This window comes from Neopsephotus bourkii, unplaced genomic scaffold (assembly GCF_033783945.1).
Source record: "Neopsephotus bourkii isolate Nb327-2 ecotype Australia unplaced genomic scaffold, CSIRO-AGI_Nbou_v1 NB_1637, whole genome shotgun sequence".
NCBI classification, from domain to species: domain Eukaryota; kingdom Metazoa; phylum Chordata; class Aves; order Psittaciformes; family Psittacidae; genus Neopsephotus; species Neopsephotus bourkii.
This window is the reverse complement of record NW_026902112.1, coordinates 4,136,031-4,153,445: the sequence shown is the minus strand read 5'-3', so window position 1 is coordinate 4,153,445 and position 17,415 is coordinate 4,136,031. Positions and strand designations below refer to the sequence as shown.

The 17,415-nt window shown below is 42.0% G+C and overlaps 1 protein-coding gene across 3 annotated transcripts in view; it reads left to right on the top strand.

Annotated features, from left to right (window-relative positions):
* ASAP1 (ArfGAP with SH3 domain, ankyrin repeat and PH domain 1) overlaps positions 1–17,415 on the top strand; it is a 145,699-nt gene that overhangs the window by 24,363 nt on the left and 103,921 nt on the right. For 2 of the 3 annotated variants that reach the window (XM_061374290.1, XM_061374293.1), the window contains exon 3: positions 4,614–4,743. In XM_061374290.1, the coding sequence (XP_061230274.1) occupies positions 4,614–4,743 (130 nt within the window). Of the gene's footprint in view, positions 1–3,893; positions 4,060–4,613; positions 4,744–17,415 lie in introns of those variants that run through there. The other variant, XM_061374291.1, reaches the window with a different exon arrangement.

The following is a 17,415-nucleotide window of genomic DNA, read 5'->3' as shown; positions in this document are numbered from 1 at the left end:
CTGAGTTTGTATCTGTGAGCTTGCTATCTATGCAGCAGGCAAGCATGGCCCTGGGGGTGGTCCCCGGGCTGCTCTCTGCAGGCAGTGTAATCGTATCCTATGGGAGATCCTGGCGCCAGCTCTAGCACAGCTGAGGTGTTGATACCCTGAAGAGCTGACTTTGCACTACTAAAGCTAGACAGCCGACCATACAGCCCTGCTTTTGGTCACAGGGCCACAGCCTCCTGTATCTGTCTCCTTTAGAGTGGAAATATAACCTTGCCGTTCTCTACCTCACCGTTGCATGGGTTAAAGTTAATTGCACTGACGACATAAAGAGCTATGCAAGTGCTGTGTAGCTCTTCACCTCTGGCAGGGATCTGTAATGTTTGAAAGTTTGCAACGACAACAATAGTCATCACCTGATGACTACTGCTCAGCTCTTGTGAATGACTGATGATCACAATCTAAACATGACTAGAGTACTATAAAATGAAAAATACCATAGTTGCTATTCAGCTTGTTGCAAAACACCTGTGTTAGTAGTTTGTGCTGTTGTTGCTATGCTCCTTAGACTCTCCCTAAGCATGGTGACTATCAGTAATACTGCAGAAATATCAGTTCTCTGTAATTAACTCTTCTGTTGGCAATCACAGTAAAAAAGGCCAGGGAATAAAATGGATTTGTAGACTGAACCACTGGGTGGGATGGCAAGACAGCAAAACTTCCTTAACTGAAATGTATCATCAGTAAGGAGTGTGCTTTCCAGAGGTGCTCGCATGATGCTCACCCGCTCTAGCTTGGCCCAGGATGGACAGGAAAATGCATTTCACATCAGAATACCAAGAGGAGTGAGACAAGCATAACTTCTATTGGCAAGACTTACATGAGAAATAGGCTACGACACAGCCTCCCCCAGGATCTAGCACAGACTAAGACAGCGTTAGAGCAGACGCCGTGAAATATAACTTTCACACTCTGCTGATTATTCTTTGACATTCGTGAAGTGAAACAGTGATTTCAGTTAGTGACAATTTATAGAGAGGTACATCTTGCAAATTTAGAAGTGAATCTCAGATACTGCTGGCAATTCAAAACAGGAAACATGGTTAAATCTGAAATCCACTAAGAGCTATCTGAAACACTTATATAATCTAACTAGTTTAAATGCAAGCACATTTTATCTTTTATTAGCAGCATATTAATTAACTAATTTTGCTTCTAGTGAGTTTAAGTGAAGATAATCCAAGCCTAAGGAGGTCATGCCCATGGGGCTGTTTTCTCTACTAGCATTTGTATAAAGGAAGAGGAAATCCTGCCTCAAAGCAGCAAAACTGAGAACTATATTCTCTTTAATAGAGTTAACAATTTCAGAACTGCCAAAAGACCATACTACTGGGCAATTATGATCAGTAGCTATTGATCTTCCTTTTCATCTTTAGGCTTTGTGTTGTTCTTTGATTTCCCAGTTTTATTCCATATTCATTCTATTTTTTTATGTATTTTATTTTTAAAGGGTTTTTTTTGTTTTGTTTTGTTTTTTCCTGAGGAGGAAACACAGAAGCTCAGCTACTGCTGCTATCTGCTGTGCCTTCATTTCTGTCACTCTTCACTGCTCCTGTTTCCCTGGCCTGCCTCCTGCCTTTCTTTGTTGAACATGCTGCTCCTCAATTCTGCAGTTTTCATTTTTTCTAAAGAGTATTAAAGAAATTATGTCTGTAGCAATACGTCCAGCTTTGTGTCCACACTCTCTGGGGTAGGATTTGGTTAGAGTATCAGATGAGGTTATTTTACAGTCCAAAGACTACTGCTCAAGCTCAGTAACCTCAGCCTGAAGAGAAACAATTCTATTTTAACAGCGAGAGTATTCAATTAATTAAACCAGTTTACCCATCAGTGTGATGGATTTATCCTCACTTGAAATCTGCTAGAGCAGGATCAGGACTCCTCCTAACGTGAACACCCTGGAGCTGACCCTCAAACCCTAGGTCTGGCTCAGGAATGGCTGTGTTGACAGCCCATGATCGATGTCCTGCAGGAAATTAGCAGGGGTGACCACAGAGATCCTGTGTGGCCCTCGGGCTGTGTCCAGCCCCTCACCCATCTGCTTTCCATGCAAGCTAGGCACACTGAAACAGCTCTTTCTGATGCTAACAGCTCTTCCCTGACCCAAACCCCCAGGCAGTTCTTGACTCTCCTTTCCATACTACTTTTGATGCCACCAGCAACTTTTATCCTCTTGATCTCTCTTCCTCCTCCACTGCTCTTATGAACATGATCCTCAATTGAATTTCTTCCTACCCCTCCAGTTGCTTCTTCAGTGCCTCGTTTTCAAATCCATTTCTCAGTGTAACTCCCACACTGTTCTTTTCTTGGCTCCCGCCTCCTCTTGCCTACTCTACCTTTCAGAGACTCATGACGTTTAACAATCATCTGTACGAGCCTGGAGCCTTTGTGCCGGAAAGCTGGATCATGTGAAGCAGCAACAGCAGCAATCACATGGCCATATGGAGGGCTTCTGCTAAAGCAATGAAATCAAGGAAACATGTTCAGGCAGGACCATTTCTCAGGAGTATTGGTCATATTTTTGCTGGCAGAACTGCATTTAAATAATTTTTTATGGGTATACACCAATTAGGTATCTCCTTTTTAAGCTTAGTCAGGCATCACAGCCTTTTGTTGATGTTTTCAACTAGTTTTTGAGTTGTACAGGCATTTTTTATTTGAATTACATAGAAAACCATGTAAAGGCCTTGTAATACAGGGGTTGGTCCTTATATAGAGAACATTAAAGCCTTTGGAATGAACATATCCATAATAATACTGCTCATTTCCAGTTGTTCAGATTTGAGAATATTTACCATGCCTGAATTCCCCAGCTTCTGTGGAGAGAACCCCAAACACAGAAAAACACATTGTATGAGTAAATAAATCAGACTGAAACAGCAGATGACCATAATTACTTGAGTCTCCTGAGACCTCCACTTCTTTAGAAAGGCACATATGGGCCCCAAAATCTAAGCTTAAAAAAAACCCAACCCAAAACCTCATTAGTGCTGTCTGTCAGTTCCCAGAGTTACAAGATGCAATAACGGATAAGTGGTGTTTTAGCTTATTCGGAAATACAGCTGGTGAGTGCATAAAGGACACCAGGGATGCGGTGAAGGGTTCAGGTGGTGGCTGTTGTGTGAGGGGCTGTGGTGAGCCCGGCCATGGTATGTGAGGGGCTGTGGTGCGCCCGGCCATGGCATGTGAGGGGCTGCGGTGAGCCATGGAGCCCAGCCATGGCCGTAGTGGTGTATTACCCTCTTTCTCTCTCTGGACAAGCTCAGGAGCATAATTAGTAACACATATCAGTAACAGCAGCTCCAGTGGTGTCGCTGAGGCACGGCAGGACTTGTTAAAAATTACCTGAGTGAAATCTGCATAGTCAGGTTGCTTAAGCGATGACTGTCAACACTGGCTGTACGGAATCTTCATGCTTTACGCCATAGGAAGCTTGTAGCACAAGCAGAGGCTTTTCCACTGGCTGGGATGGACTTAAACAAGGGCAAAATAAGACCAAGTAACACAGAGCCGGCTGCCGCTCCCCGCGGCTGAAAGCGGCCGTCCGGAGCAGGCAGGTCCTTGCGGCTGCCACACGGCTGCCGGCGGGAGGAGCCCAGTCTCACAGCTGGGGACAGAGCCGGAGGCCATCGCTCCCCGACCTTGCCCGCTTCCACCAGAAACCTCTTTTCAACAATGAAATAAAAGGAAAACTAAACACTAAAGAGAAGCCGAGCTGCGGCCTGAGCCGCTCCCCGCGGCGCGCAGGGAGGTGGGAGGGGGCGTGCGCGAGGCCAGGGGAGGGGACGGCGCCGCCGGGAGAGAGAGAGAGGGAGGGAGGCGGCTGGCGCATGCGCAGAGCACTTCCTCGTTGGCCTCACGTAACGGCTGCGGGCGGGCGTTGGGGAGCGCGTGTCAGTCACCGGGTGACTGTCAGCGGCGGCGGGAGCCCTGCCAGCCCCGGCCAAGCCCCCGCCAGCCCCGGCCCTTCCCCTCCTTCCCCCCGGCCGGGGGGCGCAGCCGGAGCCCGCACAAGTTAGTGCTCAAGTTGGCGGCGGGCGGGAGCGGCGGTTAAGGCGAGGGGCGTGAGGGGGGTCGGCGGCGGGTGGGGAAAGGGGCTGAGCTCGGTGGGGTGGGAGCTGACGGGCGCCGCTCCCTCCTTCTCTCCCTTCTCTCCCGCCCTCCTCTCAGCTCCGGCGGTGGGGCCGGGCTTCTCAGAGGCGGCCCCGTCCCCGCAGCCGTCGGGGGCCGCAGGCAGCCGAGGAAGCTCTCCCCGCCGGCGGGACCGGGCGGCGCGGGCAGCGGTGCCGTGTGGGGGCCTTTCCCCCTTCACCTCCTGTCCGGGAGGAGGAGGGGGCGGCCGGGTGAGAGGCTGGATGTGGAAGCTGAAGCCTCAGCCTCTCTCTGCGGCTCCGCGGCTTTGATGCTGCGGGTCTCTGCTGGCTGCTAACATCTTCCCTCTTTTTTTTTTTTTTCCTTTTTTTTCCTCCTTCCTTATTTTTTTTCCCTCCACCTTCCCCCCCCAAACTTGGCTTCGCCTTCTCCGGATCTCTGTGTTCGGCTCCTTCTGGGCTTTACCTGTGGGGTAGGATCATGCCGGACCAGATCACCGTGTCGGAGTTCATCGCCGAGACTACAGAGGATTACAACTCCCCGACCACCTCCAGCTTCACCACTCGGTTGCAGAACTGCAGAAACACGGTCACGCTGCTGGAAGAGGTAAATCACCCACATACACCTACCTCCCTTTATTTTCTTTTCTTTTCCTTTTTCTTTTTTTTTTTTGTCTTTGAGAAAGAGCATCAGAGTCAGGGCAGTACCGCCCGCCCAAATCCAAGGGAGCTAGAGGCATTGGTATGCATGTAATCTGGGTCTTTTAATTGTGCGACTTCGCTCTTGTGTTGAGCTAGTTATGGAAAGCTTTCTTGCCCTGGCGTCTTAAAGGTTAGTGCGTAAAGCAGTTGTCTGAACTTAAATATTATTGTTGTATGTCTTGTTTTTTTTGGTGTTGGTGGTTGTTGCAAGTAGGAAAGAAAAGTGAATGTTGGGATTTTTAGAGGGAAGCGTTTGGGAGCGTTAACAGAGGTTTTCCCCAGCCACTCGTTAGATCAAGTCAGTGCAGAACTCTTGACTGCAGAAACCTGCCAAGGGAGACCTCGTTTAAGAAACGAGGTAAGGATGAAGGGATAAATGTGGGGTGAGGAAAATAATATGAAAACAAAATAGGTGGTGGAAGGAGAGGAACAAAATAATGCAGTGGAGTGATTATAGTCACAGCATCTCAACCTTGAAGCCTCACTGATGGTTTGGTTATTTTATTACATATTATGAAAGTCATTTAGATGTTCATCCTGCTTCACTGTCAAGAAATAAGAGTGTGAAAATGGGTAAACTTCCAGAGCTGGTTTCTATGGGATATCAGTCCACTGCTTCCTATTTGAGGTTTCAGTGTGATTTCCTATGGACTAGGTCAGCAATTAGGAGGAAATATCTTCCAAATGACTTGAAAACAAGGCAGAGTATAGCTCTTCTCTTGCCCCACACTTGGTTGAAGGTACAAGCATAATGACTCTGAAAGAAAACAGCTTTTTGCTATTGTTTCATGGGTTGCAGTGAGTTGGTTTGAATTATACACTCAGTTCATGAAGTATTTGTCAATTATTCAGGAGCCAGCGCGTATCTAGGAGATGGATTTAATAGATTCTTTTTAGTTTTGTTGACTGTGTTGGCGTGAGCAAAGCATTTGGTATGCAAGAAAAGAGTACTAATCATGATGTTCTCCAGATAGTCTTGGGTATGGAAAATGTGATTAAAACTAGTTAATGCTGGCTTAGTGCTTTTGTTTATTGTAATCGACCAGGTAATAGAGTAACTGTATGACTGCATTTAAAATTATGTGTTTTATTTTTATTATGTAACCTAGATAAATTTATGTAACTTTCCCATAACTGTAACTGCTATTTTCTCACCTAACTGAGCTGTGGTTGCTTACAGGTTTGTCAGACATAAACCTGTTTCGGTTTGTGTTTGACAGTATTGCTGCCCCCTGGTCTTAGCTGTGTGGAATAGGTTCAGCCATTGGTATATACTTACTAGGGCAGTTGACAGCATTAAGAGAGTTAGGCAAACATATGTATTCTACCATCTCTGTTGACTTCTAGGGTAAGAACACAGTATAATGCTTTCATGATTTGGGAAGTACATCAGTACAGTCTGAGTGGCGTAATGCCTGTCCAAAGAAAACCAAAATGTAGAGGATAAATATATGGTGTTCTTCACTATTTGCATGGATTGAGCATATTTTCAAAGTTTTTGTCTGGTTTGACAGCAATAAATCACAGGATTGTGTTGGTATTTCTTGAATTTGTTTTGTTTGTATAACTATTTTATGTGTCCTACTTGAGCCCTTTGCAGATCAAATTGATGCTCGATTTATATTTGTTAACTGTAAATATAAAAGCCCCTTTATTTGATGGCAGGCAACATAGAAATATGCTCTGTTGTTACATACTGCAAAAAATCTGCAGCTCTCCCAAAATTTGCTTATATTAAATTGCATGAAGAGATGCAGATGGTCAGAATGAGGCAGGCAAAGTGCTCCATTAGAGTCCTTGTGTCTTTATTGTAGCTGTAGCTTGCATGCTCAGTTCTGCTGCTGCTGCTCTAAAGCTGGGGCTGTTTTCTGTCCATCTGCTTACCTACGGCTGTGATTCATGTGAAGCAGGGACTGAAATGGAGCAGTTGAAGTGGCTGTTATGTGGCTTCTATTACTGCTGCCATTGCCCACACATTGTGGACGAGCAAAAAACTCTTCAAGCAGCTCCTTAACTTCAATTTTGGGCTCATGTGTTAAGACAAAGGGTATGATCCCATTCTTGGAGCTGTTTGATTTTTATCGTAATGTTGTGTGTGGTTGGAGCCCTCACTGGCCTCTTGCAGGCAGTGTCCAGCTCTGTGCTGTTAGGGCACTGCAGCCTGAAGTATCTTAGGTCATTATTTGAGAGCTAATGTAATTCAACACAACCTGTACCTACCTCAGTGACTATAAGCTGGTTTGTGGATAAACTAATAATTTTCTTTATTCTGAACAAGACTGTGAACTAGAACTATTTTTCTGAACAGAACTGGCAGGGAAATTGAACAGATTTAACAAGAGTTACATCTGTTTTGTAGCCTCTGAGTCTGGTGTAACTCCTACCAGAGCTCAGAGCAGTGGCTAGATCGGAACCACTGTTTCATAAAGAATGTGACAAAAAAGAAGCAGACTGTTTTGTGTGCCTCTGTATCTCTGTCTAGTACCATGAAGGTATCCCAGAGTTATGAATTTACTGTTTCTTAATAGCAATTAACAAGTTTTCTGAAGTAATAAAATAGATTATGGATTCGATTGCTGGGTTTTTTTCACTTGATTGAACTCCAGTAGAAGTTCAGTTAGTTTAGCTGAGCAGATTGATATATATTCTCTGCTAGTTGTGACTCTTCTATTATAACTATAACTTTTAGATCCTGTTAGATACAATTTTGGGACAAGTTCAGGTGAAAAAATCAAAGCAGGCATTTTTACCAATTCTGATGACTTTGCATTTGATAAGGTTTTAATGGAAAACCCAACAAAATGTGAAGGCATTATCGAAAAAATCAGATGTCCATGAAAGATTATCCAAAGGACTTCTGTGTGTTTAGACTGCATGTTAGGAAAAATTTCTTCATTGAAATGGTAGTCAGGTATGGGAACGAGGCTTCCCAGGGAAGTGGTGGAATCATCATCCTTGGAAGTGTCCAAAACCCATGTAGATGAGGCCCTTAGTGACATGGTTTAGCAGTGGACTTGGCAGTCCTGGGGTAACAGTTGAACTGGATGATCTTAAAGGTCTTTTCCAACCTAGTTGATTCTGTGACTTACCAAAAAAGCCCCCAAACCATCAAACACACACCCCCCCCTCCCCTGCCCCCCATAAAACACCACCCAGAGTTTATTTAAATCTGTTTTACTATTGTTAAAGGAGAAAATAGTAGGTAAATGCTGCTGTGTGGCAGTTTATTGCCTAGAAAGTTTTCAGGCTACATTGTTTAAACTACTGAAAGTTTGGGAAGTTGTCAAGGTTTTTTTCCTCCTAAGAGAGAAAACTGGGGGTTTTTATCATCCAGTCACACCAGACCAAGAAAAACAGACCCTGTCATCTTCATAGCCAGGCATAGGCATCTTATACATTTGTTACCAAGGACCAGCAAGATCAATATTTTAGTAATATTTATTTTTGAAGCATGAGTGTTATCTAGTGTCCATCAGAAAACACAATTTTTAAGGTTCATTGTATTGCTAGAGTAATGCTATTTTTTTGTTCAGACTCTGAATAGAAAGGTCAAACCTATTATGTTGTAGTCATGGTCTAGTTTAAGAGAATTTGCAGTCTGTACTCCTTTCCATGTTGGTTTCTTCAGCCTAAGTTACATTCATGCAAAGAAGACATTTTTAACTTCACATTTCTGCATGAACTGGGATAAGTTTCTTATAATATTCATATGAAGAGGTGGATTATTGCGTATGTAGGTGGGTGGTTAATTACTTTTTATGGGAAAGTTGAAGTCCTAAGATAGTATAGACAGATTGCTGCTACAGTGTCTTAAAGTACAGCCTCTGCATTTTACTGTAAAATACAGTAGCTCCATGATTTGTGTTACTCAAGATTTTGAAGAGTTCATTTTAATCTTTGAGTTGATATTACTGTGTGAGCTAGTTGGAATTTTTAGGGAATGATGACATCTGTTCTGAGAATATGTAGTGCACATGTGGGATCACCACAAGGCTGTCTTGATTACCATTCTGCTGCGTTCCAGCTCCAGCTGAAAGGACATCTTTGCACTCAAGGGATAACTCAAGTTATCGTGACCAGGCAGTTCTAAGTCTTTCTCCTAAAGCAACAGATGTCTTGCAGGGCTGCCTTGAGATACAGAGGTTAAGCTTAAATAGTTAAATTCTCTTTAGGCAGGCTGGTAAATAAGAAAGCAATTAGAAGCTGATAATACAATAAAGAGTAGAGGTAGTTGGTTGATGCCTGTTTTACCGTTATACTTTCATAATGCTTGAGCATTGTTATTTATGTTTTTCTTTTGCTCTTCAATGAGAAGTCAAAAACTCAAAATGTGCTTTCTGCTAATTAGATCTTGATATAATTATCCTTTTTTTAAATAAATGTTTAACTGATGAGTGTAATGAAATATGGCTGCAGAAATGTTTGGGTTGGTTTTTGTTTGGTTTTGTTTTTCAAGTAATACCCTCCAAGCACCATTCCTATAATAGTTGCTCATTTTGTTCTCTCTATGCTGGTCTACTTGAGCTTGACTGGTGCTGAAACAGATGTGTTCATGCTACATCACTGAAAGAATGACTGTTTGGCTCCTGTTCAGCCTAACACAAATTTTGTTGTTCTCTCTGCAAATCTGGTGTAATCTAACGTAACTAGAAAGAGGAAGATTTCTCAGTGTTCTCCATCGTGTCATGGGCACTTACCTAAGGTTAGAGATGGGAAAGGGAAAGTATGGGGGAAATTTTTGGTTTGCCTTTTAAAAGTTTTCTTTGAAAGTTGTGTTGTGGATGAATCGTTTTCAGAGTTTCCTGTATGTAACTTTCCCTTCGTGCTTCAGATTGTGATTTTTATTTTTTGTTGTTTTTTTTTTCTTCTTACCCTACTTGGGGGAAGGCTTTTGGGCCAGTGATAAGGGGACAGGGTTTTTCCTTCTTACGATTTTGTAGAAACTTGTGTAGCCCTGAAATGGCTGTACAGTCAGTTCATCTACATTGACTTCATACACTTCTCTCACATGATCCTTTCCAGTGACAAAGAATTCAGTGAAGGAAGGCAGGTGAAACCATGTAAGTGAACAGGAGCATTTCCATTCTAAATTAGGTTTTTGTTTTAGTTGCCAGTACAGTCAGACTTTGTTCATTAGCCTGAACTCTGAAAACTGGTAAAATCTACTCTGTGTGTCTGAAGAGAAAAATTTCTATCACTTCTATCACTTCATTTCTCTTCAAGCATCACCTGTATGTAATTACAACAGGTCAATTGTGACATCCTATTCTTTATCCTTTAATTTTTTTTATTAAAATGGATTTTTTTTGTTGGGGGGATGAAACCAGGAGGCTTCAGCAGCACTAGACTTAAACCCAGCTTTTCCTAACCTTGTAATATGTTACTTATGGCAGCCAGAAGAAGTCTTTCATCATAGAGAGCTTTGTACTTAAGATTTGTTTCTTACATAACACACCACAAGCAATCTTCACGTGTCAAAGAAATATCCTTTTGGTAACAGATCATCCTAAAAGCCAGCTAAGAAAAGTTTCTTTGTCTACTAAGACTCAGGGTATTTATTAGTGCTTTTTATACTGAATGGCAAATTGCACCAAAGATGGAAAAATGGGTTCATGTGCACTTTAAAATACAGAGGCCTCAGTGACAGCTCACGGATAACTCTTGGTCATGATACTGAAAATGTGATGAAGAAGGAGACTTGACAGCAATGTCCTGTATTTGCAACAGCAGGCCTTGCAAAAATGCAGTTGAGGCTGTTTTACGTTTACATGCTACAGTAATGGCACTTAGTACATTTAGTATGTAACTGGTTCTAACCTTGATTTGATGCTAGTTGAAACGTGGTTGCAACAAGCAGGCAACCTCCTTTTTCCTCAGTGTGACTGATGTGAGGAGAGGCAAAAAAAGTATTCACTGCTAGTTCAAAGTTTCAGTCATGGCAGACAAATTTGCCTCTTGAGAATATGTATTTATTTCAGGTACATTTTTGAAAATACTTACTGGTTTTTGGTACCTCATTTGTTTTTTAGAGAAGTACTGCTTCTTGTTTTGAGCTCCCAACAGGCTTCTTCATGTTTGTTCATCAGTTAGGGAACTGTGAAAGTGCTCTTTGGTGCACTCAGATCAGTATGCTCCTAAGAGAGAGTGTTCCATGGAGTCATGGGGACTTGGGCTCTGATGGAGAAGAGATCGGTGCTTGAAGTGGCATGACTTAAAGTTGGGTTTAGTGTTTAGGTCAGAGTCCTGGGGAGAATCTTCTGTAGTTAAAAAGCAATAAAAAGGCAGGGGGGGAAAGAGTGGTGGGAGGGGAAACAATCCACAAACCCATGTTTGCAATCTGGCATGGTGTCACTGAAAGACTGCAGGAGAGCAATTCAAAGCAGAATTAGGTTGGTTGATGTAATTTCCAGTAGTTTCCTCTCTCCAGCGAATAAAACTCGATTTGCATAGCTGTTGTTGTGATTTGTAATGATGTAAATGAAGATGTTTTAAAAAAAATTAATAACAAACAGATGTGAAACAAATTCATGGAGGGGAACTGAATGGAAGATCGTAACATCTTACTTTGAATGCAATAGTACCTTGCAGGAAAGTCATGAGGCAGCATCAAGCCAAGAATGTTAATTAATTACTAGCATTGTTTCAGGGGCAGAGGAAGGCAATATAAGCATGTTCTAAAAACCATGCCCTAAACGATGGTACATTTGTGTATTTCATGGGAAACTTTTCAGGATGGGGTTAATAGTATGGGCCCTGGTACTTCTCTTTAGAGACTGTTGTGTCAGGCTTGATTGGTACTGGCCAAGAAGCCTAAAGTTTACTGGTGAGTGTGAAGGAAAACTCCTGAGTTAATAACATGGGTTTCCTTTCCTGAAGGAGTACAGCTGGAAGTATGAGCCCAGCTGAGAAGTGCAGCAGTTATAGTTCTGAAGAGACAGTGTTGAACTGCATTATATATATTGTCTTTTAAATACCAGTGGGGTAACGCTGAGGTTTTGTGTAAACATTGTGACAAGTAAGATTTTTGTGAATAGTGGGTTTGATTGTGGTGATTTGGAGAAACTTTTCCTTTAATGATACTGTGAAAAAGGAAACAAAGGCTGTTGGGATCCCATTTCACCCTTTATATGCATAGATGTGCACACAGGGCCTCCTTGTCTCTTTCACTCACTGGTGACAAGCCAGGCCTGAAGTTGTGTTGTTGCTGTGGTTAGACCAAAGGATGTATGCTTTTTCTTTCTTTTTAGCAGCACCTCTATCTTGACCTTACTTGTTTTGTCCTTCTTTTTACATTATCAGGAAATACACAGAAGCCTTTCTCATGCAGAAATAGATACTTACAGTACAAATAGAGTCTACTGGTTTTTTAACCTGCCTGAGAACTAAAAGCCTAATATGATGCTGGAAATAATTTTCCACAGAAGAAAAGTCTGTAGGAATGCAAGGCTTTTAATATAGTCTGCTCTGATAGTCTTCTGTCTGGGTTAGTGAGAGGTGGACCAGATGAATAACCTGCAGGGTGGGTGGGCTGCCAAGCCCAGAGGGTGATGATCAGTGAAGTCCAGCCAGTAACAGATCACAGGTGGCATCCTTCCAGGATCAGTTCTGGGGCCAGTACTATTTGGTGTCTTTTAATTGTCTAGATGATGGGCTGGAGTGTGATCTCAACAAGTATGTTTGAATGATACTGAGTTGCTTGGTATGCTAGTGGGTAGAATCACCATTCAGTGGGACCTGGAGAACTGGCCTCATACGAGGAGCCTTGTAGCACTTTATGAAGAGAAATGTGAAATCATAGAATGGTTTGGGTTGGGAAGGACCATAAGATCATCTAGTTCCAAACCCCTGCCATGGACAGGGACACCTCACATGAGACCATGTCACCCAACCAGCGATAAAGTAGCCCCATGCAGCAGTACAAGGCTGGCTAGAAGACAGGTTTCCAAGAAAGGACCTTGGACTTAGGTAAATGGTAAGTTCAGTGGGGTTTGTCAGTGACAAAGGCCAGCCACGTCCTGGCCTCCATTAGTAAGACTGCAGCCAGAAAGCAGTGGTTCTTCACCTATATTTAGCAACTATGACGCCGCATCTGAAGTACTATCTTTAAGGTTCACCAGTACATGAAACAAGTGAGATACTGCCATAAGTATGGCGATCACCAAGGTGATTAGGGGCCCAGCACACATCACTTCAGGAGGGGAAACTGGATGTCTTTGACCTTAGAAGGGAGACTAAGGCTAAAAAAGCTACTGCTTTTTCTCAAGTACATAATTGAAGGAAACTAAGAAGGCAGAAATTCTAATTAGATTTGAGGGGATTTGTATATGTTTGTTGTTCTGGGGATTCGTTAGTTTGTTTTTTGCTATGAATCTGATGAACAGGTGCCCAGAGAGACTATGGACCCTCTGTCCAGAGATAATCAAAATGCCACCTTTTGAAGTAGTCTTCCTTAAAATTGTTTAGACTGCATAATTTAATCTATAAGAAGATATGCAGGCAGAGTAAAGTGATTATTGATTTTCATGAATGTTTTTTGTATTTTCAGGTTAAAGTTTATGCTGAGCTTATTCTCGGGGAAACAGCATGTTTAAACTTGATAGAATGGATGTAAGCAAAGTTGATAATTTTTTTTCCTTCAATGAAAGACCCCTTTAATAAAGAAAAGGGGATACTACTCACATTTTTACAAGTGTGTATTTCAGAAAGTTTATCAAATTTGAGAATTTGGATGACTTTTAAGAATAGTTTGAATAGTTACTGAGTGTTTGATAAGGATAGAATTCTTTTTAAAGTATCAGCCTGCACCTCTAGAAAATCACCTGATTCATCCTGCAAAGTGATGACTGTTATAGCTTAAATATGTCTCCGCTGAATTAAGTTCCATGAGGAAGATCTGAATTTTGAATTTAGTCACTGGGACAACATTTGCCAGCTTCCAATTGACTAAGAACTCTCCAGATTCCCATAACCGCTGCAAAATAATGGAGGGTTGTCCTGCAATGACATCACAACTCTTTCACTACTTTGTGATGAATCCCGTTGGGCCTTACAGACTTATGTGCATCCAGCTGGAGCAGCAAGTCTTAAATAAGTTCAGAGCCAGCTTGTATCTTTAAAACAAAACAGAAATCCCCTAGTGGTTACATGAAGCTAACTTAACATTTTTATTATGCTCTGCTTCTGATAGATTTACATCAAAATTTCACATTTCATTTTAATCATTTACATCTATTTTAGGATTGAAAAAAATGTTAAGCTTATCACTGAGAGAGTCTCAGTATTTAAATCTGTGTATTCTTTTGATGCTATCAGCAGAATTTGGTTTTGTTGTATTCAGGTCATTTCAGAATGAGACTGATGTTAATGCTGGGTGTAGAAAGTTAGATTTCCCAGATACTTTACATTTTAGTTAATGAAAACTATTTTTGCCCAATCAATATTTAGGTTATTACACGTCTTCTGGAAAAGTGATACTTTTGCTGTACTTAAATTTAAATTGCATGGCATTTTTGTAGCTCTGGTTTTGGTAGTTCTTAGTCACGATGTAGCACTATGTAGCATTTAGTCGCACTGCTTGCTAGTAATTATAGAATGGTTGGGGTTGGGACCTTGAGGAGTGTCCAGTTCCAGCCCTCTGCCTGGGACAGGGCCACCTTTGACTAGACCAGGTTGCTTCAAGCCTTGTCCCACCTGGCCTTGAATGCTGCCAGAGATGGGGCAGCCACAGCTTCTCTGGGCAACCTGTGCCAGGGCTTCATCACACTCATTGTAAAAATGATTTCTTCCTCATCTCCAATACAGATCTACACTTTTTCAGTTTGAAACTGTTATATTTTGTTCCGTCACTACAGACTCTCGTAAGAAGTATCTCTCCATCTTGCTTATAAGCCCCATTGAAGTGTTGAGATGCTACTCTAAAGTCTTCCCTGAGCCTTCTCTTCCCCATGCTGAACAACCCCAGCTCTGTCATCCTGTCTTCATAGGAGAGGAGCTTCAGCCCTTTCACCACTTTCATGTCCTCTGACCCTCTGGACCCACTTTTACAGGTGCTGGAGCCCCCAGAGCGGGATTCAGTAGTCCAAGTGGGATCCCACAAGAGCAGAGTAGAGGAGGAAAAATCACCTCCCTTGACCTGCTGGTCACGCTTCTTTTGATGCAGCTTAGGATACAGTTGACTTTTTGGGCTGCAAGTGAACAGTGCTGGCTCATGATCAGTTTTTGTCCTTTTTCTTTTTTTCTTTTTTTTTTATTTATTTGAATTCACCAGTATCCTTTGCCTCTAGTGGCACCTTCCCTCTTCGTTGCTCAGCTTGGTGTCATCTGTACACTTTGCAGAGGGTGCACTGAATCTCAATGTCTATGTCATTAACAAAGATATTAAACAGTACTGGTCCCAATATGGGCTCCTGAGGGATACCACTCATTACTGATCTCCATTTGTTCACTGAGCCATTGATTCAGACTCTTTGGATGTGGTCATCCAGCCAGTTCCTTATCCACTGAATAGTCCATCCATCAAACCCATACCTCTCCAATGTAATAACAAGGATGTCATGAAGGACTGTGTCGAAAGCCTTGTAGAAGGCAAGGTAGATGAGATGGAAGTACATGAATGTGATGCTCACTGCTAACCAAACAAGACCATTTTATGAAATATTTCTCCATGTCAATGTCAGTTTCTTGAAAGTACAACACAGTGAAAGTAGTTGAGCTGTTGTTTTATCAAGTGTGTATCAAGGAATGAAGACAACCATTAGAAAAATGTAACAGTGATGTTAAAGCAAACCATAGATATTTCTGGTCAGTGATGACAGAGACCTGTTTACAACCTTCAAAAACTATTTCTTAATTGTCAGTTTATGAAACTGATGAATTTTATTAAAGCTGAGTGACCTGGGATGGGTCTGGGAAAGTATAGTACATGTTGAGCAATCCCTTCAGTGTTGAGAATGTTGTCTGGAGCTCAAGAAAAGTTGTCTGTAGAGTATAACAGTATGCAAACTGTGGTGGCCTGTGCCATGTTGTAAGGGTGGAGGACCATGATGATCTGTTCCTTTGCTCTCGATAATATCATGTACAATGGTGATGTTAAGGAATTGGGTGACTTAACTCAGAATTTCTAAGGAGGTAGCTTAGATGTAAGATGTACTGACATTCTTGTTGGTTGTGTTTTGGCTTTGTATTTCTTTTCCTTGCTAAGAGTTGGAATTTGGGGGAATTACAAAACTAAGAGTGATGGTGCTATGACAATCCAAGTGGGATATCCTGATTGTATCTGTTGTCTAAACCAACCTCTTACCCTAGAAGAGTGTTTTATGCTGTCTGCACTAGTCATTAAGATGGGACTCGTTATAACAGACAAGTGTAACTAAAGAGAAAGTTGAATGAATTGCCTTGAATGTTCTGACAAAGTTTGTTTTCACTGTAAAACTGGTCTTGCACACTATATTTTCCTATCCTTATAAACAGTGCTTTGATTTCTTTTGCAAATTGTTCTTCATACGAGGCCTTGCCAAAACTAAGCTCTTATGATTTAATTTGGGAAAAATTACTTAGGCAAAATAATTTTGCTTTTTGCAAGGCAGAAGGATATATATTACAGTTTCTAGTATATTGTTATGTCTGCAGCACCTACACAGGTGTCATTTTTTTTCAGGGGGGTGCTTTGTGTCATTTGTGTCCCCCTCCTCACATACACACACCGGTAGTGTCTTCTGGGAGGGATGAAAGAACCCTTTGGAGGCTTTTTGATGTGAAGACTTACTTAGTTTTCAGTGTTATGATACTAGGGCTGTTTGTATGCAGATTTGAAGCAATTGTAGTGATATATAGCAAACACGTTTCGAGTGTACAAGAGGAGTAACATCTTCTGGAGTGGGGTGACCTGCAGAAGCTTGAGTGCCCAAAGCACTGTAAGCTCACTAGTACAGTTACAGTACAGTAACTAGTATGGGTACAGGGAAAGAGATAAGAGTTCTAAAACCTGTGTTAAAAAGTGTTTGTAGTCCTGTGGTGACAGATTTGTTGTCGAGCTGGTGTTGCTTTCGCAGGAAGTGCTTGGAAGGAGACCTTGTTTAAACTGGCAGAGAAAGCCTGGGAAGAAATGCAGTTTCTTTGCTGACGCTTTGCAGGTTGCTAAAGCTCTTGGTCATAGATGCTACTAACTTAAACTCTTAACTTCATTGCCTGCCCTTCCTTGTCTCCCTGTTTCATTTGAAGTGCTTTGAATGCTTCCTTGTGTTCCACCACGTCTAAGGTAGGTTCTTCAAAGACATTTTTGTCCATGGCTATGGTACTGTCTGGTTAAAATCTCTGGAACTGTGTCACTTTACTTCAGGAAAGCCTGGTCTTTTTGCTGAACTCATTTGTAGGTTAGTATAGCTTCCTGTTTTTCTCATTTAATTGGGCAACGAGTTGCAGCAAAGCAGCTTCCTTTTAAGTTGAATCATGATTATTGTACATATTCTAAACATAGATGCAACTGATGTCTCTTTGAATGTTCCAAAACTCTTAGACTTCTTCCTGTATCTTTAATGTTGGTGTGGAAGGCCAAACCTGGTTTCAAATAAAGCAATTA